The 26,383-nt window shown below is 39.5% G+C and overlaps 1 protein-coding gene across 8 annotated transcripts in view; it reads right to left on the bottom strand.

Annotated features, from left to right (window-relative positions):
* Nucleotides 1–26,383, bottom strand: part of AKAP13 (A-kinase anchoring protein 13) — a 325,669-nt gene that overhangs the window by 187,102 nt on the left and 112,184 nt on the right. For all 8 annotated transcript variants that reach the window (XM_046653445.1, XM_046653447.1, XM_046653446.1 and 5 more), the window contains exon 3: nucleotides 7,641–7,788. In XM_046653445.1, the coding sequence (XP_046509401.1) occupies nucleotides 7,641–7,788 (148 nt within the window). The remainder of the gene's footprint in view (nucleotides 1–7,640; nucleotides 7,789–26,383) is intronic.

Raw genomic sequence — 26,383 nt, 5'->3', positions numbered from 1 at the left:
GAAGTGACTGTTTACTTGGGTAGGATCGGGGTGCGACAGACAAATGGGGGAGAAGTAGGAGGTTCAGGGGCATTTGTGCGCATGCGCGTAGCGGCATTAGCACGCCTCTCTTTCAGCTGCTTTAGCAGAAGAATTTGTTAGAAGGTGGAAAGACATATGGGTGAACTACTGTCAGCTCTACTTGTGTACAACTCAAATAAAACTGCACATTAGAGGAGGCAGAATGTCAGAAAAGGCCACGAAACAGGTATCTAGGAGAAGCCATCCAACTGTTAGCCCACTATCTTCCCTTCAGATGTGAACTCACAATCTGAAGGAGAAACTATGAATCATCCTAAGTAAAATGTGCCATAAATCTGAATTTGTTTGGTATGATTATAAGCTTCTTTATCAAAAGAAAACCTGAGAGTTAAAAGAGGAGTGGAGACCTAAGGGACAGAAGACCTGGATCAGTCCTCATTAAACCTGGAGTAAACTGCAAGAGTTACTGCTGATCAAGGACCAAGTCCCTCGTCCTACTGCCTGGAAATCAACCACACAAGGTCGGCAGGGCCGCTCTCTCACATTAATGTTTCTATTAGGCTCAAGTGGTTCCCAAGATTATCTTTTAATCCCTGTAACCTTTCAAATAAAGCATCTGGGGGAAGAAAGTCAATATTTTTTAAAACAGAGGTTATAAAATACAAACCTAGTAATAAAACTAAAATCACTGCAGACGCACATACAAAGCCTCGTACAGTCACCAATCAGCTCTAAAGACATGACTATTTGCCATCTGTCTCACGACTGCCTTTGTACACACGAAATGCAAGGTATTAACGATGCCTACATCTACACTGCAAAGTCAGGGGGACGGGAAACTATACCCAATTCAATATAATAACCACAATTTAGCTTCTTTTTACGTGAAAACAGAAGCTGCAGTAGAAAAAAACAGTAGCAACATTTTCGGCTAGTTCCATGGCATTTTTCCTTCCACTCAATTTCCTGGTAACAAAGAAAGAAAATTAAAATCGAGTCTTTTTAAAAAGGGAAGTTCTAAAAATTTACTGAGCTGCTTCTGAAGGAAGTATCCATAAAGAATTTGGAGAGGGGAAGAGAGAGAGAAACTGTTAAAGAAACATGGCCTGAACTTTAATTCCATTTTTTAAATTGCCTTCTGGATTTATCCCACAATCCGGTCCAGTTCACTTACATTTACAAGAAATAGAAAGCAAACTACGGGGTGGGAGAGATCTGTTCCTAATTGAGTGAACTGTGAGGGGTCCTGAAGTATGCTGGCAGCTAGCTGTAGAGGCAGAAAATACTAGCTTTGAATCTCACCCTCCATTGTAGACAGGTTGGGGTTATCCACAGTTACTCAACCTTGAAGCCTGTTTGCGCACAAAATGAGATCACCACCAACCTTCCAGATTGTTAAAAAACATTAGAGATGGCCGTACACAAAGCACTTGGCATAAAACAGGCATCTAAAATTGGTAGTAGTTATTATTATTATTATTAGCTACTAAAATGCTCCTGTTCAGGTCACTCAAGGAAAACAGACCCCTAATACTCTGCAAAGAGCTCCTGCAGCACAGCCCACAAAGCTTCTGAGCTAAATGTTGCCACTGGCACAGCAGAACTGAAAAAATAAAGGGAAGGGGAAAGAAAGCAGAATAAACAAAAACACAACAAGGAGCACCAAGGTGAGAAACAAAATCTTAACTGCTAATGGTCCTCCTAAAAGCATCTAATCCAAAACTTTTTTAAGCTTGCAGGTCAGGAGGTGTGTGCTCCTGAGGTTGGAAGAGCTTTGTCGTGGGCTCCTTATCACCATATGAAGCACTCGTACCCATGGAAACGAAATATTGCTACAGATAAACAAAACTGCTAAAGCATGACCCAAGAATTACTTCATTTCCTGTTAAGCTAAAAGTGGCACACATCCCATCCCGGCCTTCTCTTTTAAGGATGAGACAATTGGGACTTTGTTTCACCAGCTATCCAAAAACGAACCCTGAAAGACCTTGCTGGGCAGCCAAGCCCAGTGGCGCTCAAATCATCTTCTAAGAGGGAGGCTGCATTAGTAGTCAATGGTGGAAAATATAAAAACAGGATCTTTCACTACTTGAGTTTGGCATCAAAGTATTTAAGAACTGGGTGTCTTTTTCCTCCCTTTGAAGTGGCTATATAGGATTAAAGGAAATTTTCAGTCTTCAGACGCACACGCTAACAGGAGATAAGGTTATGTGCAGAAGTATGCACCCACTGCTAGTTTTCAGTGGTCTAATGGTAGGTGTGTAAATTTGTATGTCATAAAACGTCTCTGTATGTATGGAAGCATTTAAGCAGAGGGGGGAAAACAGCAGGCACAGGAATTTCATCATGTACGTTTTGGGGAAGAGAGAGGCTAATTAATGCTAAAACTTTGATCTACCATACTCCAGTCTGTTACTCTAAGGCAATGTTTCTCAACCTTTTGTTCACTGTCATTCCCCCAAGGAGCCCTTTTAGACATTTTTCTCTATTTGTCCCACGTCCTATGAAAATTTAATACCACAGGTACATGATATATTTGTATATGTATATCTGTGCCTTATATATAAAAGAGAGAGATTTTCTGCCCCCCTAAGAGCAAATGTCCACCCCCTTGGGGTGGCTGCTGCCCACTGTAACGCATGTGCCAGGATTCCAGTGCCGTATCCACAGCACCAAGGTCATGCAATACACAATTCCACAGAAGCATGACCACTGGGACAGGAGACGACGGGCACTTTTCCCCCTCTAACTAGTTCTCAGTTTGTTTTTCTAGGACAGCCACTATAATACTGACTAGCAGTGGAACAGTTCTTTAAAATATAAACTCACATCACATCTAGAGATAGCCTTATAATAAGCAGGAGTTTTTTTTAGAACAAGGAGACTGTTAGAAAATGTCCAGTAAAAAATAACACTACTTTGGCAGAGAGGGAAAGGATCAGAATTCTCTACTAGGCCAGTTTAAAGCCTACAACTTCTTTTCAAATGTGTTACTCAATTCGGCAGCCTTGGCACATCTGCTGCTAGAAACAGTCTTGGTTCACAAGAACCGAGGGACGCACCGTGATGTAACTCGGGGCTCCTTGTCGAGACCTGGGCTGTGAACACTGATTCCTAATTGAGGCCTGGAGGACTTCTGATCAAGGTAAATCTATTTTTTTCCTGTTTCTTAATAACAAATCACTTTATATAGTACCTTCCCTTTCATGAGTAAGAAAGAAAAGAAAAATACAACAGAGCTGAGTCAAATTTTGGGTCAACAAATGTTTGCAGTCTTCCTGTCAAACAAGAACCCTTGCTGTGAATTCTAAAAGTAAATAATAGACATGGTGAAAAAAGATTTCTTTTTATGAAAGATTCTGCACCAAAGCCTTTCGTAAAAATAGTAGGCAGCCTGCATTTTGTCTTCTGTTCTGAAATCGTTTGTTCGGTTTAAACTCACGTTTAATTAATAAAAATGAACACAACAAGACCATATTCCATATCCCCCCAAAATTACCTTCCAGGATACTCAGATTTCTTTACATTATTACCAGTCCTAAATAGGTTTTTTAAAGAAAAAAATCTCAGCTTCATCTCTAGAGGAAAATCACCATTTAGTTAAAATGGGATTTGCGGTTGGATTTCTTTTATATGAAGAGAAAAGAATGAAGATGCTTTATTTTCATTTATCACAAAGGCAACACCTTTTGTCTTTAGAGATGTACTTCCATTTTCAGTTGTATTTCATAACAAATTATATTCTCAAACCTGCCAATTCATAGGTATTTTCAATGTAATATTTTATTATAAACTTGTCTTTTTTCAAAAGAGAGGACATTGTTTTCAAATAGTCTTCAAAATATTATTAAAAATTACTATATATGTTAAAAGCAGCATGCTCGCTGTAAAGCATTCAAACAATTCAAAGTCAAGTTTCCACCACACTGTTTCCTAAGTTGTTACTGCTCAACACACTTTATTAAAGAAAGGGGAATCGTATCATGTCTACAGTCTTTCAATGGTAGCAAGGCAATATAAGATTACTTTAAAAAGCCTTTACAACTTCTTTATAATTACACACACACACACACACAATTCATTGTAAGCATCTCACTGGAAAACCAGCAAAAAAGTGAGAAAATAGAAAAATAAAAATAATGTCAATATCTGAAGTCAAAGAGGGTTTTTTTAATGGAAGCAATTAAGAAATGTCTTGTTCTCTCTCCCCTCCCCCAAATAATAAAAGGTTACAGAGTAACATCAAGAAGTAGCTGCCTTTTGAAGGTCAATCAATCATCTGGTTTTAGTATACTAAAATGTTACAAAACATTGACAGTGAAACACACAGAGAACTCAAAGAAAAATCAGAGCCAACAATCTAGGTAAAATATGACATTAAAAGCAAGAACAAGACATTAAAAGCAAGGACAAGACACAAAGCTCTTTTTCTTCTCATAGTCAGCCAAAATGACTAGGAATCGCAGAGCCAGTCCCACACGCGAGCAGAAAGGGTGCAGACACCCCCGTCAGCAGCAGCTGCTGCAAACAGAGCGCACGCGTCTATCCAGTAAGCGGGATGCACAAAGCAAGTACAGACTTTCCATGAAGACTCTTCACTAATCTGACACTGCCCTCAGGAGACAGGAAATCTGAGGCTATCAATACACTAACTGACGCACACAAATCATCAACGGTAGCTCTGGAAAGAGAATACAGACTCCAGCCCCAAGCCAAGGATTCAATTCAAGAAGCCAGAGGGGCCGGCCTGGTGGTGTAGTGGTTAAGTTCGTGTGCTCCGCAAGGGTGGCCCTGGGGTTCGCTGGTTTGGATCTTGGGTGTGGACCTACGGCACCGTTCATCAAGCCATGCCATGGCAGGTGTCCCACATATAAAATAGAGGAAGATGGGCACAGATGTTAGCTCAGGGCCAATCTTCCTCAAAAAAAAAAAAAAAAAAAAAGCAGCAGCAGCAGCAGCAGCGGCGGCCAGAGACTCCTTTTGCATTTTTCAAAAGAAACGGTGTGTGTGTGTGTGTGTGTCTGTGTGCAGGCACACATGCACGTTTCTGGAAGAGCGGCTTCTGAGAACCAAGATGAATTCTGACACAGGGGAAACTCTGTTCCATCATGGGTAGGGGTTCCTAGAACAAGCCTTCTTAGTAAGCGCCAGTGAAGGAAACAGACAAAAATCCATGCCCTCATGAAACTGACACTTCTGTAGAGGCAGGTAGGAAACAAAGAAGATAAACTAGATAATGTGTTAAAAGTTGCTAAGTGCAATGGAGGAAAATTAAGCAGAAAAGGGAACAGGGAACACAGAGAGGAGGCAGTTATTTACTTTATAAGGTGGCAGGAAAGCCCTCACTGAGAAGGCGGTGTCTGCAGAAAGACCTGAAGGAAGGGAAGGAACGAGTCCAACACGTCCATAAAAACAGATCTACGGTAGTTCAGGCCAACTGGGTGAAAACGCAACAGGCTGTCAAGCTCTGTAAGCACGATCAAGAATACTGGAAGTAGTTGAGGTCATAATTTAAAGGGAGGAGACGATTAGTAGAAAATGAAGGAGAAAGGAGAAAGCAGGTACTAGGGCCCCAGGCTCCAAGCAAACAGGTTAGGAATGATTTCTGAAGATGCAAATCAAATCAAAAGAAAGCAGTGGAGTACAATATCCACTCAGGTTGGTTGCGGTTGGGAGGGCGAGGGTACTCAGTCGATAAGTACAAAAGGACACCTAGAGATGGGTGTGCCTGGGAAAGAGGGGTTACAGAGATCTATAAAGAGGTGTTAAAACCAAAGGCAAGGGAAGAAATGGGAGGAGTTCAGAAAGGTAGGCTGGGGACAGTATGCAAGGATCCGGTACAAACACAGAGCTCCAGGCTGTCACACAAGCACAGTGGGTTTGTGAATCTAAGGAAAGTTAACTGCCTGTCGCCCTTCCTAATTTAAAAATCTTGCCAGCCAAGGTATAAGAGCAGTCATGCATATCCCTCTCCCTCGAGAGGCTGGACTCTGCTGGTACTTGTGACTGAGGACTGCAGCCAGGGCACAGGGCCACATCCTTGTTATATTTGTCCTTTCTCTTATAGCTACTTGCATTCTCCTTATATCTACTTACACGCTTTCTCACTATCACTCTCTGTACATGCGCGCGTGCGCACACACACACACACTCCCTAAACTTCAACCCCTAAAGTGTTTCTAATTCAGGAAGGAGTAAGTTTGTAAAACCTACCTCCATTCCCTTCCTAATAAGAGCCCAGTCAGGGACCGACTGGTCTCCCCAGGTGAGGAGCTTTTCTCACCATCACCCACACATAGCGAATGTGCAGCAATGGTGATACTGGATGGCACCTGCTAGAGAGCCGACCTCAAGTTCCAGATAAGCCTTTCTGACACGATAGACATCACAGGACACAAGATGACTGGAGCTTTAAGTTACAAATGATACTTAATACTCTGTAGAAAAGAAATCAGTATCTATCCTGAACTCCTTGTTAAATTTCCTATCCTGAAAGACTTGGGGGGAAATATTCATAGGAACTGTCATGAACCTTTAAATCTTAAGAGTTTTCAAAATCATTTTTGCCAGGTAGGAGGACAAATACAGCTTTCAACTGTCATAAGCCCAGTTCTTGAATGTGGTATAATTTCCAGGAGTTGGTGGGTATCAGATATGAAGTTAATTTATATAAAATGGAACAGCAATGAAAAACTGGCGATCTGCAAGACCAGATACTGAAAGTGCTTCATAAACCAATAATTTTTTACACCATCTATTTCAACAAAGTGAAATGAGTGTCTTATACAAACACTGTTCAAAAGAAATGTTCCAATAAGAACTAAATCTACTTTATTCTCTAAAATAGTTCAACTGTCAATACCGTTTAGGGGGTCCCCCTAAATGTGCCTTCTTTTCTATTCTGATGAAAATGGGTCAATTGTTAACTTTGAAAAAAAGGTTAATTAAGGAAAGAAGCTCATCTCCAAACATCAATCAATACACCTTCGGAGGCTGGGACGGGTCAAGAGTCACTACTTCATGAGCAGTTTCCAGTGGGAGCAGCATCGACTTAAAGACTTTGTAAAGAATTTTTAATAAGTAAACGTTTGCCTTTGAATTCCGTTAAACTTATAAATGCAAGTGATTAAGCCCTCGGCCCACCAGGAACTATGCTTTGTTAATTTGGGGAAAGTCTGGCTTTTATGGAAGATTTCTTAAGTCTTTCCCTCACAGACACTGAGGACGGTGTTACTAATTGGGTGTCAACCTTTCTTTCGCCACTAGGCTATTCAGAATCAAATCTGCAGCCACAGCATAGTAACCACGTAAGAACTTTTACCTTCCACATGTGTCTTAGTTTTCCCCAATCTCAACATTCCAATAAAGTAATATTTTTGCTGATCCTGATTTTTATGTTTCAATTTGTGACACCATTTTAATTCACCTATTTCTAATTAAGCTCAGAATCCGTGGAACAAGCAAGATATAAACAAAATATTTTTAAATGTATTTAAAATAAAGATCTGACAATAGCTCTATCACTGATTTATTCTGCCTGTTGCTTTATACTAATGAACAAAGAACACAAGTGTTCGAGAACTACTAATGGCTAGTAAAGACTCCATGCGAACACTTACCAGGGGCAATGGTCTCCAGCGTATCGGAGCTGACCTTCCGAGTGCTGGTACAGTGATGCAGGGTGGAACCCGAAAACACCAAGTAAAAAACCACATCATCCTCAACTTTGTCTTCTTCGGCGAGCAGTACAGTAACAACACAATCGCCCTAGGAAAGGGAAAGACAGTAAGTTTGCATTAGTAAGGTGCTTCTTAGGAGTCCACCTTTACAAAACATCAAATTTAAGAGAATATCAAATTTATATCTAAACTGTGCCCCATTCTAGTAGGTTTATACAAATATAAACACTGATTGAGCACTTACGTACCAGGCAGTATTCTAGGCATTGAAAATACAAAATGCTCTGAAAATAAGATCTCTGTCCTCTTTAAGCTTACATTTTAGTGGAGGTGGTTAGACAAGCAAGTGAACTAACAGGGTAACAGCTGGTATACTTACTTAATGAATGGGTAAAAAAGGGAGAAATCCAGAGAAATCTAACAATGGGGCAGAGAGGATAGAGGAGGTATATTAAACAGCTACATCCTCATACTCGGACTGCCTCTTAACCCGTGTTCCAGTTGCAGCAATAATTCTCCAAAGTCTGCATCCCACAACCACTGACAAATCCGCCCGTTCTCCCACAGAGGCGGAGTGCCTGCCACAGGGCGGGCCTGGAAAGGGTCGAGCGCAAAGAGCGTAAGCTCAGGCTCCAGGCAAATCTGGGTTTCAACTCCACCTACAAAGACTTTACTTAAACCCTCTAAACCTCAGCTTCCTTGACTATATAAGTGGAGGTAATACCATCTCTTCTTACAGCTAGTATATGAAAACTCTTCGAACATATTCAGCTCTCGGTCTATGGTAATATTCTTTGTTTAATTATTATTTTTCCTTCTTCTCCCCAAAGCCCCCCAGTACATAGCTGTATATTTTAGTTGTGGGTCCTTCTAGTGGTGGCATGTGAGACGCTGCCTCAGCATGGCCTGATGAGCGGTCCTAGGTCCATGCCCAAGATCCGAACTAGCAAAACCCTGGGCCGCCGAAGCGGAGTGCACGAATTTACCCACTCGGCCCAGGGGCCAGCCCCTATGGTAATTAATATTCATAATCTATTAGGATGAGAGAGTCACTTTTCTAACAATTTGTGTTTCCTGACCATCTGTAATCCCTACTCTGTTTTATCCACCCCTCCAGTTAAGCCCATGGAATCAGACAAAAGATCTTGTGCCAGTAACTTTGCCCACAACTCTGCAACTATTTAGAAGACATCTCTGTCCTTTATTTGCAAATACTTTTCTAGCTGTTTTTAATAAGCTCATTTTTTAAAACTGAGGTCAGTGACTAAATTAAACATATTCTATGAAATACAGTCCTAATTACCCTTCTCCCAATCATAAACACATAATTCATGTTGTTAACTATAAACAAAAGACTTTATGGCACTGAGGCTAGGTATTGTGTAAATCTCAATAAGGCAGAATTTAGAGACAGCCAGGCCATTCTAGCATTAAATAAGAGAGAGAATTCTCATTACTTAAAAACAGCATTTTTTTCCTTTCCGTTTTAGCAACAACAGAGCCCATTTGAGAACCACGCCACCCTGTGGCCATACCTTATTAAGCCTAGCAGCATAATGGAGCAGCAGGCAGTGTTTACTAAACACTAAAACCCAAAAATCACAGTCAAACTTAGGATCAAGTCTGTTAACAGAGATGCTCTAACAGGCTGATTCTGGAAACCAAGTTCAAGGCATTTCCCCGAAGCTCTGAGTGTCTGTCTCTGATTCGTCCCCAGGGCTCTGTGCAGTGCCCTGTACACAGCAGGTGCTTAGTCTGCTGAACACAACATGTAAGACGTCAGAAAGAACACAAATACGCTGTAACTCACTAGGAATGCCAAACCGAAAGGTTCCAATGCACCCTGACACAAGGAGTAGCACAGTCGGTAAAACGGAATCATCGCTGACTTCATGCACCATTTAGAATCATACTTGAGACCTAGCCCCTTTCTTGGAAACATTTTCAAACCGCTTAGACTAGTAAAATGTTTAATATCCTTTGGCATGATAACCCACAACAAGTTAAAATGTCTGCAGCATATATAAGAGTCAATTTCTGAATGGTGCTGGAACACCATTATAACCTGAAAAAGAAAGTGCAAATGAAGGTTTTAAAGTTTCATCGTTTGGAGCACAGGCTGGCAAACTATGACCCCCGGGCCAAATCCAGCCCTCTGCTTATTTTTGTATGCTCACAAGCTGAGAAAGATTCTTCCATTTTTAAATGGTTAAAAAAATTCAAAAGAAAAAGATCCTTTAACAAGTGAAAGTTACGGGACATTAGAATTTCAGTGTCCATATAGTTTTACTGAAATACAGTCATGCCCATTGGTTCACACATTATCTGCAGCTACGTTTGTACTACAGTGGGCCACAGCAAAGCTCAGTGGTTGCCACAGAGACTGTACAGCCCATGGGCTTTAATTATTTACAAGGTGGAATTTTACAGGAAAAAAAAAAAACAGTTTTTTCACTTAGACATCTAACCTGGAATTCTAAGAATATATTTCTTTTTCAAGATCAAGGATTTTCTCTCCACATGAGACCCAACATCTTGCTAGGAAACTCTCTGTGCCCAAGATACAAGTGGTATCTGGGGACAAACGAGATGCCTAATAAGCAGCAGAAATTCTTTGAACAATGTCTCAACATCAACCTTTCTTTCATTCCCAAGAATGTTGTAAATTGCTTTCATAGCTTTGTTTAATAGTTTTGTTTTTCCTTTCTAACATTAAGTCAAACCCAAAACATCAAGTAGAAGGGAACACAGAAGGCTCAGTGACTTCAAAACCACTGGAAATTTAGATTCCAAAGGCACTTGGAATTAAAGTACCTGTTTTCCTTGAAGGAGAATTCTCTGCACGCTGACAAAGTCACTGAGAGCAAACAACAAAAACTCTTACTCTGCATCTCCACCATACGACCCTACTGTACCGCAGTAGTCCTGGGCTCCTAGTATTCCTTGAGATGGCCTTGAAAGATTAAGCGAGTGGAGAGACGATTAAAGAATAAAAATGAAAAACAGACCGAAGTAAGAATTTTTGTTGAGGCGGTTGCTTTAATCACACCCTCCTTGAAGGTTACCCTGGTAAGTGATTGTGCTGCTCCAGAGAAGGACAGCCCCACGAATCAACAGATAAATCAATCCGACTGCCCGGGGAACAGGTGTGTCATGTTTCTAATGACAACCGATGAACTTACTGACAAGGGCAATTTTGAAGACATTCTTGATTAAAACTATAGTTTAACCCCATCCCAGGAAGAGAATGCACCTATGTCTCCACTTTTCCAACAATCCGAAATCAAGAAACAGAATGCTATCCTTACACAGATTTTTTCCATGTTTCTTCATTAACGAGAAATGTACCCTGGAACTTGGCAGTATTTTCAGGGTTTTAAATTAGTTTTGAGGACAGATGATAAAAAGACACTGTACACTAGGCCTCATTTTCTAAGTACAGGTGATCCTCCAAACACAAATGCACTGTAGTCCTAAATGCCATCAATCAATCACATACTTGCCAATAAAAACAAGCTTTTAAATGGTAGCTGCATCTCACTTCTCCCCATTTTTAACTCATTTATAAAGTGGATATCCTGTATTAATGGTACTGCAATCACCTTTACATACTTATTAATCAGTAAAAAAAGAAGTTTCCACTTAGATTTCTAATCTGGAATTCTAAAAATACATCTTCCTTTTCCAGATCAAGGATTTCCTCTACACGTGAGACCCAACATCGAGCTGGGAGAGTCTCCATGCCCAAGACACAAGTTGTGTCTGGGGTCTTCCTTTAATTAAGGACAGTAATTTGACTAGGGAAAAAAACGGAATGGGGAATGACATTTGAGACACAGGAGAAAGTGAATTACAGGGTGGGGACGGGTAGAAGGGACAAGACCTTGGAAACAGGGCAGATGTTAGACGCAAATGAGAGGAATGAGACAGGAAGTTTTGTGGGAGGACTGGTCAAAGAAGGGATAGCACTGATGTCTTGCATAGCAAGACACTGTCAGCTATAAGGTTTCAGAAGGCGGGCCCAGTGAGCCGAAGACAACTGCACTGGCATGCTGGAGTTGATTATACACGCTTGGGAGAGCTGATGGTATATTTCGAAGAATTCTGCTAGCCAGTTGTTAAACACAGCCGTCATTAAAAATTAAATGATACAAACTTACAATTATATAAGTTATATTTAAAACAAATGTAATAAATACTCAAAAGATCACTTTTTAATATTTTGCCACATCTTACATAATATTATCTACGTTCTTGAGGTTTTCAGCTACTGTAGCTCATGATAGAAATTCTATTATAATAGTGTGCTACAGCACATCTTTTCCCAACACACATCTCTGGCCAACTCTGTGTTCAGTGATGTGGCACTGATAGCTTGAAATAACCACCCTGGGAGTATTTCACCCACTGAAATTGGCAAATGCTACAAATCAGGGCTTTTTTTTTTTTTTACTATCACATCACTGAGAACAGGTCAGCAGAAGGAAGGAGCGGGGGGTAAGGCAGAATTTCCACAGGGAAGGCAAGGGTATGCCACAGCAGGCCCGATTACGAGAGGTCAGGGCTTATGAGGAGTAAGAGTGGAGGGCTTGTTTTAGGAGAAAATCCTAGGCAAGCACAGCATCTCAGGTCAGGGATAACAATGCTGCCATAACTCTGCTCACAAGAGGTCAATCTTATCACCGCCTAAGTCGATCTGTTTTCTAACTTTCAAATTTGGCTTACATATAACCGGTTAGCACACTGCAGTGGTTAAGAGGATGGTCTCTGCCTGAATCACGGTATGGCGCAACATTTTCTGGCTGCTTAATCTGGGGTATGTTAAATTCTCTGTGCCCTAAGAGAAGACAACAAGTTACTTACCTTATAAGGTTGTCATAAGAATTAAACAATTGATTAAAGTAAAGCGCCTAATGCAGGGCATGGCACATAATGGATGTTCAATAAATGACAGTTATAACAGACGTAATGTGGACGTAATGTAGAACAGATGTACTGTACAGCATGGTGACTACAGTTACCAACACTGTACTGTATCTTTGAAAGCTGCTAAGAGAGTAGATCTTAAAAGTCCTCATCACAAGAAAAAAATTCCTAACTATATATGGTGATGGACGATGACTAAACTTACTGTGGTGATCATTTTGCAATATATACATATATCAAAATCATTATGTTGTACACCCAAAACTAACATAATATTATATGTCAATTATATCTCAACAAATAAATAGATGATAGCAATTATTAGCACAATGTAAGCCCCATTATAGCACGATTTAGTCACTGAGCCATTCCCTTTGTCTAGAAAAATAAGTTGCAGGTGCTCAAAACACACATTTGCAAAGACAGAAAAGGAGACACCAAAATTTTAATAACACTTATTCCTAGATGGTGGTTGAGGCCAATTTTAATATACTTCATGCTTTTCTGTTTTCCAATTCTTTTATAGAAAGATGGACTATTTTTGAAAGAAAAAACTTATTTTAAAAATAATCTCACTTTTACAAAGGCAAAGATAGAAACCTGGCAGACATCACCTGAATTAAGTGATCAAAAAAGTTAACATCACAAATAATGAAACAAACTGACATCACTCCTCATACCACCCACTAAGGATGGACCACCGCTTAACGTGGTTCCTAACAAAAATGCAGACCCTCAGTCCAGTCGTGAGAAAACATCAGGCAAACCCAAACTGAGAGGCTTTCTGTAAAAAACCTGGCCCATGCTCTTTAAAAATGTCACTAATGAAAGATAAAAAAAGATTAAGGGAGACCAAAAAGATTTGCCAACTAAATGCAATACATGATCCTAGCTTGGATCCTGAACAATAAAAACAAATTGCTATTAAGGACACTACTGGGACGACTGGCAAAATTTGAATGAGGTTTACAGATTTAACATTGAACCAATGTAAAAATTCCCAGTTTTGGTAACTGCGCTGTGGTTATGTAAGAGATTATCTTTGTTCTTAGGAAATACACACTGAAGTATTTGGGGTAAGGAGCACGATGTCTATGACTTACTCTCAAGAGTCAGGAGAAAAAGTCGAGACAACGATTCAGCAAATGTGGCAGAATGTGAACAGCTGGTGACTACGGGCTTCTTCAGGTGCATGTGATGTCTTTGTACTACTCACAACTTTTCTGTAAATTTGAAATTATTTCAAAATAAAAAGTTCCCAAGAAACGATTTCTCAAAAAATTTATATGACCAAATATTCAAAGTCAAAAAGTGCAAAACTAAGTTACATTTCTAAGGCTATTTTTTACATCTTGCAGACGTACATATTCAATAAAGATATTCTTGCAGGGTTCCAGAATTATGAAATTATAACAATAAGTATCTTCCATTCAAGAATCTTAAAGGAGTTTTACAGGCCTTCCCAAATCAATTTCCCACTATGCCAAAATGACACGAGATATACTCAACATTCATGTGGGAAAAGTGACACAAAGGAGATAAGTAATACTAAGGAAATATTGAGCATTACTCCAAAGTATTATTTTCCATGAGGTGGCAATTATAGCATCAAAAGAATAACTCCAAAGTGAGTCCTTGCATAATTCAGATACTATTTGCATTCATGCAATTAGCTTCGTTCTCTCTGTTAAATACAAGAGGACAGTCAATTGATATACCACTTTGCCCAATCATTTCCTAACGCAACCCAAAACTGACAGTCAGCTAGAGCTTTTCCATAGTCTGAAATGCAAAATCTAGACCTTGAAAACTCATGGCAGCTAGCTGTCAATTTCACTAAAGGCTCACACAACCGAGGGACATCCAGAAGCACAACCTAATGCTTGGATCTTGGTCACTGACACCATTCTCCACTAAAAGGAACCAAGGCTGCACAAAGAAATGGCTGTTTCCACCAGGCCTAGGTCAGGGTTAGTACAAGATGAGCCAGGAACGTCTTGTTTCGACAGAAAATAAGGAAGTGCTCAAAAAAAAAAAAATACTGATGGGGACACATTGCACATTCAAGTGGCTTCTTCTGGACGAATCTGGGACAATCTGAAGACCAAAACAATTAAGAATAGTAATGAATTATAAATAACGAAAAAGGAAGTCATGAGTTTATGCTAATAACAAATAAACAGAGGAGAAGGGAGAATGCTTGCGTATAACAGAAGGCTGATAAACTGGAGAGACTGCTGGAGTGGTAAAATTATTTTTGCAACAATAATGGAAAAGATTAGTTCTGGCAAAAATTATCAATGAATGCTCAAACTAGGGGGAAATTCTGGTAAGGAACAAGATATTTACATTGTCTTAACGTGTCTCCCCACAGACTGCTTATTAGTCGCAAGGAAGAAAAAAGTAGTATTTATTCAGTTTATATGTCTTAATCTCCCAATATCTTGACCAGATAATCAAAATAAACATCTCCAATAAAGACAGATGAACACTGTGTGCCTCCAGATCTGATATCTTGAGAAGGACGCATTGCCTGTGCAGTTCTCTGACCAAGAATGCAAAACCTCAATCTAATCACAAGGAAACATCAAATAAAAAAAAGAGAAACACTCTATTAAAAAAGGGAGAGAAGTCCTATATTCTTTGAAATTGTCAATGTCATAAGATAAAGAAAGGCTGTGGACACGACCCAGATGAGCGAAGGCTAAAAGAGACATGTCAAACTACAAGCCTTATCTAACCCTATCATCGTTACAGAAAAGAGTATCTCCAGCCGTAGAACTTCATACTGAAACATTTAGGAGTAAGAGGCCAGGATATAGCAACTTACTGACAGATAGTAAAGGAAAACTATTGTGGGTGTATATAAGCTGAGAGCTAGAGAGAGAGCAAATGACAAAGCAAAGAGGGTAAAAATGTTACCAATAGGCGTTATCCTGAGTAATGCATATATGGGTATGCTTGGTATACCGTTTTCTGCAACTTTTTTTTTTTTTTGAGGAAGATTAGCCCTGAGCTAACATCTGCTGCCAATCCTCCTCTTTTTGCTGAGGAAGACTGGCCCTGAGCTAACATCCGTGCCCATCTTCCACTACCTTTTGTATGTGGGATGCTTACCACAGCATGGCTTGCCAAGCAGTGCCATGTCCACACCTGGCGTCCAAACCAGTGAACCCCGGGCCATCGAAGGAGAACGTGTGAACTTAACCACTATGCCACCATGCCGGCCCAGTAACTTATAAATTTGAAATGATTTTCACATAAGAAGTTTGAAAAACATAAAAATTTAAAAAAAAAATTTAACTCCAAGGGCTTTAAAGGAATTGAAGACTAGGGATGTGGGAAGCTCTAGCAACACAGAAGGGGACAAAGCTCTGTAGCAACAGGAAACTTCCCTTCTGAAGTTCCCTTGGTGCCAGGCCCCACACTGGGAGCTTGGAGCCTATCCTCGCCCTTGCAAAGCTGTCTCAACTGACAATAGAGGAAAAAATAAATAACACAACCCAGCAGACAACTTTATCATCAAATCAGTACGACATAAACAATAAATACTATAGGAGTTCAGTGAAGCAGAAAGGGAAACCAGCCAAGACTGGCTCGTCACTATTGTTTTCTGAATGCCTACTGCAGGTGAGAGGCTGAACGAGCTGCTCCACAAATACTGCGAGGTTAGCACCTTTACCCCATTTCAGAGATGAGAACAGGTGCAGCCGGGAGGATTTCCAATACCTCGTGTAAGAATAAAGCTAGAAAGGGCCAAAACTAGGATTCGAATCCAAGTAGGATTCCACAGTCTGTCTCCTTTCCACTATTCTGACTCTGAGTTCACGTGAAGTGCAGGAGACAGGCTTAGGTGGCAGAAAAGGAGATATGTGTAAAGAGTTGATTATCAATAGAAGAAACGTTCAAGAGCAAGCAAGAAGCAGATACCAAAAGGACTATGGGAGTTTAGAAGGTGCTGAGAACAAGGGAGACAGAAGTGGTGAAGCGTCAATAAGGCAGGAGAGATGGTTACACTTAGGGTAAACTCAAACCCAGGCACGATGGCTGCCTGGACCCAAGGATGTGGGACAAAGCCAGAGAGGTGTGTTTAAGTGTACACTTACCCCACTATATTCTACATCTTTCTCATCACCATCTGAAGCTTGAGGAAAGCAACAACTGTGTCTTTCTGGGCACTTCACACAGTGCCTATCTAGCAATAGGAAGTCTGTCAATAACTATACGAATGAATAAAGGTGGCAGAGATCAGCTTATGTATAATACCAATGGCAAGCCAAAGAGTCATACCTGAACCTACATAGGCAAGAAAAAAAATACAGCCTCGTGTGGTATGTATTGGGCAAAACTTGGGGGGAGAGGGGTGGAGGGTGACATGTTAAAAGCAGCAAATGTTCTAAAAAGGTTTATCTCACAGTATCCTAAGAAGGAAAAAAAGAACAAAATTAAGGAAATCATTGGAGGAAATATTACAAAAACAGTGTGAGGAAACCAACAGAGCTTAAACTACTATGGCAGCAAAATGATCTAAAAAGAAATAAATGTGACAAAGGCATTCTGTTGAAAATAATTTGATGAAATATGGTAAATGACCGGAGGGGGTTGGGCAAAGACAGGAAAAGAGCAAACATGAAGTGACATTGACAGAAAAACGTATTTCATTAAGGAAAAATGAGGTGTCGTGGGAATGATTAGTGCAAAAGAGGACAATAAGCTTTAATGCCAAGTTTCATATATTAGCAGGATGGAAAACTGTAGATATTATATCCAATAGGTAATTAGCAGGATGGGCTGTCAGAAAAGGTCTGGGCTGGGGAGGCAGATCTGAGAGTCAATCCACACTAACTTCAGAAGCCTTGACCACAGATGAGTTAGTTCTCCATTGTAACAGAGAGCCAAGGACTAGACCCTGGCATTCCTGCAGGGGAAGGCAGGAAGAAGAAACTGATCTGGAGAAACAGACCAAACAAGGAAAGCCCAGCCAGAGATGAGGAGAAACCAGAGAAGAGAGGAGCAGTGACACCAAAAGAGGCAAGGAATGAAGGAGCTGTAGCATTAAAAGGAATGATTTGTAAGCAATGGTCAGAACAGACAATGGAGGAGAGATTTGAAGACAAAAAAGCAGCAAACTCAAGAACTGTTTCATTTTTCTCCAGCCTTAAGTGGGTCTTTCACAACACACCATTCATCTATCTACTCCAGTGCCTCAACCCCTGAAACAGGATCCTTTGGACCCAAGAGAAACCCCAACTCAAGTACCAGCAAGAAAGACTATGAGACTTACAATGTTTCTCTTTGTTAATGGCAGCCACAACTGAGCCCTCTACAGCTAAAAACTTAAAATACTTATTTTCTCATGTCAAGTCTTCCAGAAAGAGCTCATTTGCTAAACTGAAATAAGTCACTTCCTAGATTCATGATACAGTTAATTTCCCACCATCTAAAATATTTCACCCTCTTCTCAAAGACCTTTGAAATTCAACCAAAATAGAAATTATCCAGAACTCAGCTGGCCCACCCAGCTGCACAGATGGAGATAACACAGGTCTTAAACGAGACTCCTCTGTTTCTCCTCTGTTTTCTTCTGATGTGTAACCTTGAAAAGACCAATCCATCTCTCTGGACGAATTCTGCTACTTGTAAAATGAAGAAGGCAATACATAAAGATGACGAAGGTGATACACATAGAGGAGACAGCCTGAGCTGCTCCTGGGAGAATCTGGGAAGGCTTCACCAAAGAGAGAACATCTGAACTCGTTTTGAAAAAACTGGCGAGGAATTCACCAAAGAACCAAGAAAGAGGGAATGAACATTCCAGGCAAAGGAAAAGGCATGTGCAAAAGGAAAGAGAAAAGAGAAAACATGGCACTCTAGGAATGAGGGAGGAATGTATCTACTCAATTCTTAAATGCCACCAACTCTAAGACAATTCAACTACGTAAGAAATGTAATAATGGTTAAACAAAATATTTCAGATCTTTATTTTAACCATCTTATTGTTACTAACACCCTCAGTTAACTACAAAGCCTTTAGGGATGATATAATCTAGGCAAACTATAACTGCTAATCTGCACTAATTAGGTAGAAAGCCAGACTGAATTAATGAAAGCTAAAGGACTTTCAAATGACTTCTTGCTATCAAATGTATATAGGACTGCTATCCATTAGCATTGGGGTTTTTAAAATATGAATATTACATTAAACAATGTTGATACGTAAATGAGCCTTAAAATGTTTGAAAATATTTTATTACTTTAAACATTCCCTTTAGTCTATTTTACTTTACTATTTCATTATTTTTTACCGTTAATATAAAATTTTTATTCTAGTCCATCAAGTAGACAAGTTAAGCAGTAGAAATATATTTAATGGCCCAATATTAACATGTTCGCTGCCTTCCTTTCTGTTCTGTTCCCATTACCACAGCCTTAAGTCATTCACCCATTCATGCTAAACAAGCCTGCAGTGCTTTCTGTTTAATATATTTTGTCTCTGCTATCAACCAGGTACTAGAATTATAAATACTTTCCGGTGCCTGGCCTCCAGGAGCCTAGACAGACAAGCACAGACAGAATGCCACGTAGTAAATGCTAGAGATGGTTGCCCAACTCTGCCTTGAGGGATATGAGTAGGAAAGCTTCTGTGGAGAAAACACCCATGTCCAACACTGCTCAAGGCTCAAGACAGATTGTTTTCGGCAGGAATACACCTGAAAACTTAGCCATTTACAGGGAAGCTGGTGAAGCGACTATATCTAGTTCATCTTTGTACACTCAACATTTCTTCAAAGGGCCTGATATACAACAAGTGCTCATTCAATGTTTGTTGGGTTGAACTCAAAACATTTCATCCTTTTAAAAAACAAAACTTAAAATGCTACAAATAAGCAAAATACTGTTTGTCTTGCTTATCACTTTCTTCACTTAACTAAACTACTGGTTGAGCACTTGGGTGAGGTACTATGGTAGAGCCTGAGGATATAAAGAAAGACAGTTAGTTCTGGCCCTGCTGGAGCTCACAGTGTTTTAAGGAAGAAAGAGACACTTAAAGCACTAATTGCGGCTGTATAAAATGCACTGCAGGAAAAGCAAGGATCAGGGACTGAAGAAATCAGAGGCGGCACTGGACGCTGCGCTGAGCACAAGCCGGGGAGAGAGCCTTCCCACAGGGTCATCGCAAACACAGGTCACTGGAAGGAGCCAGAGGAACAAGAATTCTCACTGGCAGGATCTCAGATTCTGTTTGAAAGAGATGATGGTTGCAAAGAGTGGACAGGGGTAATGTGGGACCAGGTGAAAGAGGCTACCAACTGAATCCAAAATCATTCAGGAAACAGCTGTCAGAGCTGAGAGTTTTTAAAAACACTGGATATAATGGAGCCAACAAAATACCACATAGTATTAGCGAACTTCAAAGAAATATCAATCTTGTGTTTCCATCTTTGGGAGCACCCTGACGTGCTGTTCCCTGGCCTTCTTCACACTGGAATTCATTCGAAAGAACAGTTTAATTACAGGAGGACATGTGAGCTACCTTTGTGCTGCCTAATATACTGGAGTGTTCTAGGAAAATAAAAGCAAATTGACAGGGCACAGTCATGGCAAAGCAGCATCCCCAGCATCTTTAAGATAAGAACTAACAAATGTATGATGTTGATATCAAGCTAGAAAAGAGAAGACCTACCATAAGAAAAACAGTCTAAAACTCCAATCACTGGACAGGACTGTTAGTTTCTGTTGACTTTTTTTTTAAGATTTTATTTTTCCTTTTTCTCCCCAAAGCCCCCTGGTACACAGTTGTGTATTTTTAGTTGCGAGTCCTTCGAGTTGCGGCATGTGGGATGCCACCTAAGCATGGCTTGATGAGCGGTGCCATGTCGGCACCAAGGACTCGAACCCGCAAAACCCTGGGCCACCAAAGCAGAGTGCACGAACTTAACCACTAAGCCACGGGCCAGCCCCTCTGGTGATTTTTAAATATCCCCTAAAAGTAGCTGGTATGGTTCTCATAGCAGCTTAGTTTTTCTGGGCAATTAAACCGTTACAAAGCATGTGAGAGAGAGTGTGTGTGGGAACAAATCTTCAATGTCATTTAGCATCCACTGTTTTTCTTCTTTTTACTTTATTGAGGTCATAATAGTTTATAACATTGAGAAATTTCAGTTGTACATTATTATTTGTCAGCCACCACATAAATGTGCCCTTTACCCCTATGCCCACCCCTCAACACACTTCCCCTCTGGTAACCACCAAACTGTTCTTTGTCCGTGTGTTAGTTTATCTTCCACATATGAATGAAATCATACGGTGTTTACCTTTCTCTGTCTGACTTATTTTGCTTAACATAACACCCTCAAGGTCCATCCATGTCTTTTTTATGGCTGAGTAGTATTCCATTGTATATATATACCACAGCTTCTTTATCAAATCATCAGTGGATGGGCACCTGGGTTGCTTTCAATTCTTGGCTATTGTGAACAATGCTGCAACGAACATAGGGGTGCACAAGTCTCTTTGTACTGCTGATTTCAAGTTCTTTGGATAGATACCCATTAGTGGGATAGCTAGATCGTATGGTATTTCTATTTTCAGTTTTTTGAGAAATCTCCATACTGTTTTCCATAGTGGCTGTACCGGTTTGCATTTCCATCAGCAGTGGATGAGGGTTCCCTTTTCTCCACATCCTCTCCAACATTTGTTATTTTTTGTCTGGGTGATCATAGCCATTCTAATGGGAATAAAATGATTTCTTAGTGTAGTTTTTATTTGCATTTCCTTTGTGATTAGTAGTGTTGAACACATTTTCATGTGCCTGTTGGCCTTCTGTCTATCTTCTTTGGTGAAATGTCTGTTCATATCCTCTGCCCACTTTTTGAACAGGTTGTTTTTTGTTTTTGAGTTGTGTGAGTTCTTTATATATTTTGGAGATTAAGCCCTTGTCAGATATATGATTTACAAATATTTTCTCCAAGTTGGTGGGCTGTCTTTTTGTTTTGTTCCTGTTTTCCTTTGCCTTGTAGATGCTCTTCAGTCTGATGAAGTCCCACTTGTTTATCTTTTCTTTTGTTTCCCCTGCTTGAGTAGACATGGTATTTGAAAAGATCCTTCTAAGACTAATGTCAAAAAGTGTACTGCCTATATTTTCTTCTGGAAGTTTTATGGTTTCAGGTCTTACCTTCAAGTCTTTGATCCATTTTGAGTTAATTTTTTTGTATGGCGAAAGTTAATTTTTTCATTCTTTTGCCTGCGGCTCTCCAGTTTTCCCAACACCATTCATTGAAGAGATCCTCCTTTCTCCATTGTATGTTCTTAGCTCCTTTGTCAAAGATTAGCTGTCCAAAGATGTATGGCTTTATTTCTGTGCTTTCAATTCTGTTCAATTGATCTGTGTGTCTGTTTTCATACCAGTATTATGCTGTTTTGATTACTATAGCTTTGTAGTATATTTTGAAGTCACAGATTGTGATGCCTCCAGCTTTGTTCTTTTTTCTCAGGACTGCATTCGCTATTCGGGGTCTTTTGTTCCCACGTAAATTTTAGGATTCTTTGTTCTATTTCCATTAAGAATGTCATTGGGATTCTGATTGGAATTGTATTGAATCTGCAGGTTGCTTTAGGTAGTATGGACATTTTAACTATATTTATTCTTCTGATCTACATGCACAGAATATCTTCCTGTTCTTTATGTCATCATTGATTTCTTTCAATAATGCCTTAGAGTTTTCATTGTATAGGTCTTTCACCTCCTTGGTTAAATTTACTCCTATTTTACTCTTTTTGTTGTGATTGTAAATGGAACTGTATGCTTGAGTTCTCTTTTTGTTAGCTTGTTATTAGAGTATAGAAATGCAACTGATTTTTCTAAGTAAGTTTTGTACCCTGCAACTCTGCTGTAGTTATTGATTATTTCTAAGTTTTCCAACGGATTCTTTAAGGTTTTCTATATGTAAAATCATGACATCTCCAAACAGCGAGAGTTTCACTTCTTCACTGCCTATTTGGATTCCTTTTATTTCTTCTCCTTGCCTAACTGCTCAGGCTAAAACCTCCAGTACTATGTTGAAGAAAAGTGATGAAAGTGGGCACACTTGTCCTGTTCTCAGAGGGATTGCTTGCAGTTTTTCCATACTGAGTATGACGTTGGCTGGGGGTCTGTCATATACTGCCTTGATTATGTTGAGATACTTTCCTTCTATACCCATTTTATTGAGAGTTGTTATCCTAAATGGATGTTAGATCTTGTCAAGTGTTTTCTCTGCATGTACTGAGATTATCATGTAGTTTTTATTCCTCATTTTGTTAATGTGGTGTATCACATTGATTGATTTGCAAATGCTGGACCATCCCTGCGCCCCTGGTATAAATCCCACTTAATCATGGTGTACGATCTTTTTAATGTATTGCAGTATTTGGTTTGCCAATATTTTGTTGAGGATTTTTGTATCTATGTTCATCAGAGATACTGACCTGTAGTTTTCCTTCTTTGTGTTGTCCTTCTCTGGCTTTGGGATCAGGGTGAGGTTGGCCTTGTAAAACGTGTTAAGTGTTCCATCTTCTTCAACTTTTTGGAATAGTTTGAAAAGAACAGGTAATAAATCTTCTTTGCAAGTTTGGTAGAATTCTCCAGAAAAGCCATCTGGTCTTTTATTTTTGGGGAGGTTTTTGATTCCTGTTTCAACCTCTTTACTTGTGATCGGTCTATTCAGTTTCTCTAGTCCTTCTTGATTCAGTTTTGGGAGGTTGTATGAGTAAGAATTTATCCATTTCTTCTGGATTGTCCAACTGGTTGGCATATGGCTTTTCATAGCAGTCTCTTACAATCCTTTGCATTTCTGTAGTATCCATTGTAATTTCTCTTTCATTTCTAATTTTATTTATTTGAACTTTCTCTCTTTTTTTCTTAATGAGCCTGGCTAAGAGTTTGTCAATTTTGTTTATCTTCTCAAAGAACCAGCTCTTTGTTTCATTGATCCCTTCTACTGTTTTTCTGGTTCCAATTTCATTTATTTCTGCTCTCATTTTTATTATTTCCATCCTTCTGCTGACTCTGGACTTTGTTCCTCTTTTCCTAAGTCTGTTAGGTGTAGTTTAGGATGGCTTATTCAGGAGTTTTCGTGTTTGTTAAGGTGAGCCTGTATTGCTATGAATTTCCCTCTTAGGACTGCTTTTGCTGCATCCTATATGAGTTGGTATGGTGTGTTTTCATTTTCATTTGTCTCCAGATACTTTCTGATTTCTCCTTTAATTTCTTCAATGATCCATTGGTAGTTCAGTAGCATGTTGTTTAAAAGTCTTCACATATTTGTGACTTTCCCAGCCTTTTTTTGTAGTTGATTTCTAGTTTCAAAGCATTGTGGTTGGAAAAGGTGCTTGATATGATTTCAATCTTAAATTTATTGAGGCTTGCCTTGTGTCCCAACATATGGTCTATCTTTGAGAATGTTCCATGTGCATGTCAGACGAATGTGTATTCTGCGGTTTTTTTTGGATGGAGTCTTCTATATATAAGTCTATTTGGTCAATTTTTCCTTTTAAATCCACTATTTCCTTGTTGACTTCTGTCTGGATGATCCATCTATTGATGTAAGTGGGTTGTTAAGGTCCCCTACTATCATTGTATTGTTGTTAATATCTCCTTTTAGGTTTGTTACTAGTTTCTTTATGTACTTTGGTACTCCTGTGTTGGGTGCACATATATTTATAAGTGTTATGTCTTCTTGGTGGAGTGTCCCTTTGATCATTATATACTACGCCTCTTTGTCTTTCATTACCCATTTTGTCTTGAAGTTTACTTTGCCTGATATAAGTATGGCAACACCTGCTTTCTTTTGTTTGCCATTAGCTTGGAGTATCATCTTCCATTCCTTCACTCTGAGCTTGTATTTGTCTTTTACAGCTGAGATGTGTTTCCTGGAGCCAGCATATTGCTGGGTCTTGTTTTCTGATCCATCCTGCCATTCTCTGTCTTTTGATTGTAGAATTCAATCCATTTACATTTAGAGTGATTACTGATATATAAGGGCTTAATGCTGCCATTTTATTGCTCATTTTCTGGTTGTTCTGCATTTCTCTTTTTTCTCATCCTGTGTATTTTGGACTACTGATTCGTTTGGTAGTTTTCTATGATGGTTTTCTCAGTTTTCTCTTTATTTATCATTTGTGTCTCTGTTCTGATTATTTGTTTAGTGGTTACAGTGAGGTTAGTACAAAAAATCTTGTAGATGAGACATCATTTTCAAACAGCCTCTTTTTTCCTTAGTCTAAGCCAATTCCATCCCTCTCCTCTTCCCCTTCTGTTATTGTTGTCACTACTTATTCTATCTTGTGTTGTGAGTTTGTGGTTAAATGACGATATTATATTTAATCTTGATGTTTTCCTTCCCTTTATCTTTAATGTTATAATTGTTTGCTAACCTGTTCTGATAGAGAGCTGCGATTTTCTGATTTTGTCTGTCTATCTCTTTGCTAAAGGCTTTGTGAAACTTTTTTTTTTAAGGTATGAGTGTCGTCTTGAACATTTCTTGGGGGGGTTGGGGGTCTTATGGCAATGAACTCCCTTAGCTTTTGTTTATCTGGGAAAGTTTTTATTTCTCCATCATATCTGAAGGACATTTCTGCTGGATAGAGTATTCTTGACTGAAAGTTTTGGTCTTCCAGAATTGTGAATATATTCTACTCTCTCCTAGCCTGTAAGGTTTCTGCTGAGAAATCCACTGAAAGCCTGATAGGGGTTGCTTCATAGGTTATTTTCTTCTGCCCTGTTCTCCTTAATGTTTTCTCTTTGCCATTGACTTTCACCAGTTTTACTACTATATGCCTTGGAGAAGATCTTTTTACATTGATATAATTAGGAGTCATAATATCCTCTTTTACTTGTATTTCCAGCTCCTCCCCCAGGTTTTATTTCTTTGAACAAGCTTTCTGTTCCATTCTCCTTCTATTCTCCCTCTGAAATACCTATAATCCTTATGTTGCATTTCCTAATTGAGTTGGATATTTCATGGAGAATTTCTTGATTTCTTTTTAGTCTTAGTTTTCTCTCTCCCCTCTGAAGTATTTCTATATTTCTGTCCTCCAGACTGCTAATTCTATCCTCCATAATATCAGCTCTGTTATTCAGGGACTCCAGATTTTTCTTTACCTCAGACATTGCGTTTTTCATCTCCAACATTTCTGATTGGTTTTTCTTTATAGTTTCAATCTCTGTTGTGAAGAATTCCCTCTGTTTATTACTTTTGTTCCTGATTTCATTGAACTATCTGTATTTTCTTGTAACTTACTGAGTTTTTTTATGATAGCTATTTGAGTTATCTGTCATTTAGACTATAAATTTCTGTGCCTTCAGGATAGATTTCTGGGTGCTTGTCATTTTCCTTCTAGTCTGTAGTATTAATATATTTCTTCAAACTATTTGATGGCGTGGATTTGTGTCTTCATATAGTGATAGTATCTGGTTCCAGCTTCCACCTGCAGCCAGTTGCAGCGGGAGATCAAGAGCTGTGTATTCTGAGCCAGCTGCACCCCCTGGCATCTGTGCCCATCCTTTGGAATCTACACTGATAGGTCCAATCTGTTATTGCTGGTTCGCTTGCTCACAGCTGCTGGTTTTCTAAACTATGCATGGGTGTTCTGGCTGGCTGGCTGGCTGAGCTGGAGTGCCAGGCAGGGGGAAGGGCACTTTCTTCCACATGCACAATCCCGGGGGCATTCTCGCTCTACCCTTGCTATCTGCTCTCCTGGGGTGCTGGCTTAATGAA

This window comes from Equus quagga, chromosome 2 (genome assembly GCF_021613505.1).
Source record: "Equus quagga isolate Etosha38 chromosome 2, UCLA_HA_Equagga_1.0, whole genome shotgun sequence".
Taxonomy (NCBI): domain Eukaryota; kingdom Metazoa; phylum Chordata; class Mammalia; order Perissodactyla; family Equidae; genus Equus; species Equus quagga.
Note: the sequence above shows the minus strand (reverse complement) of the source record. Positions and strands in the feature narration are given on the sequence as shown.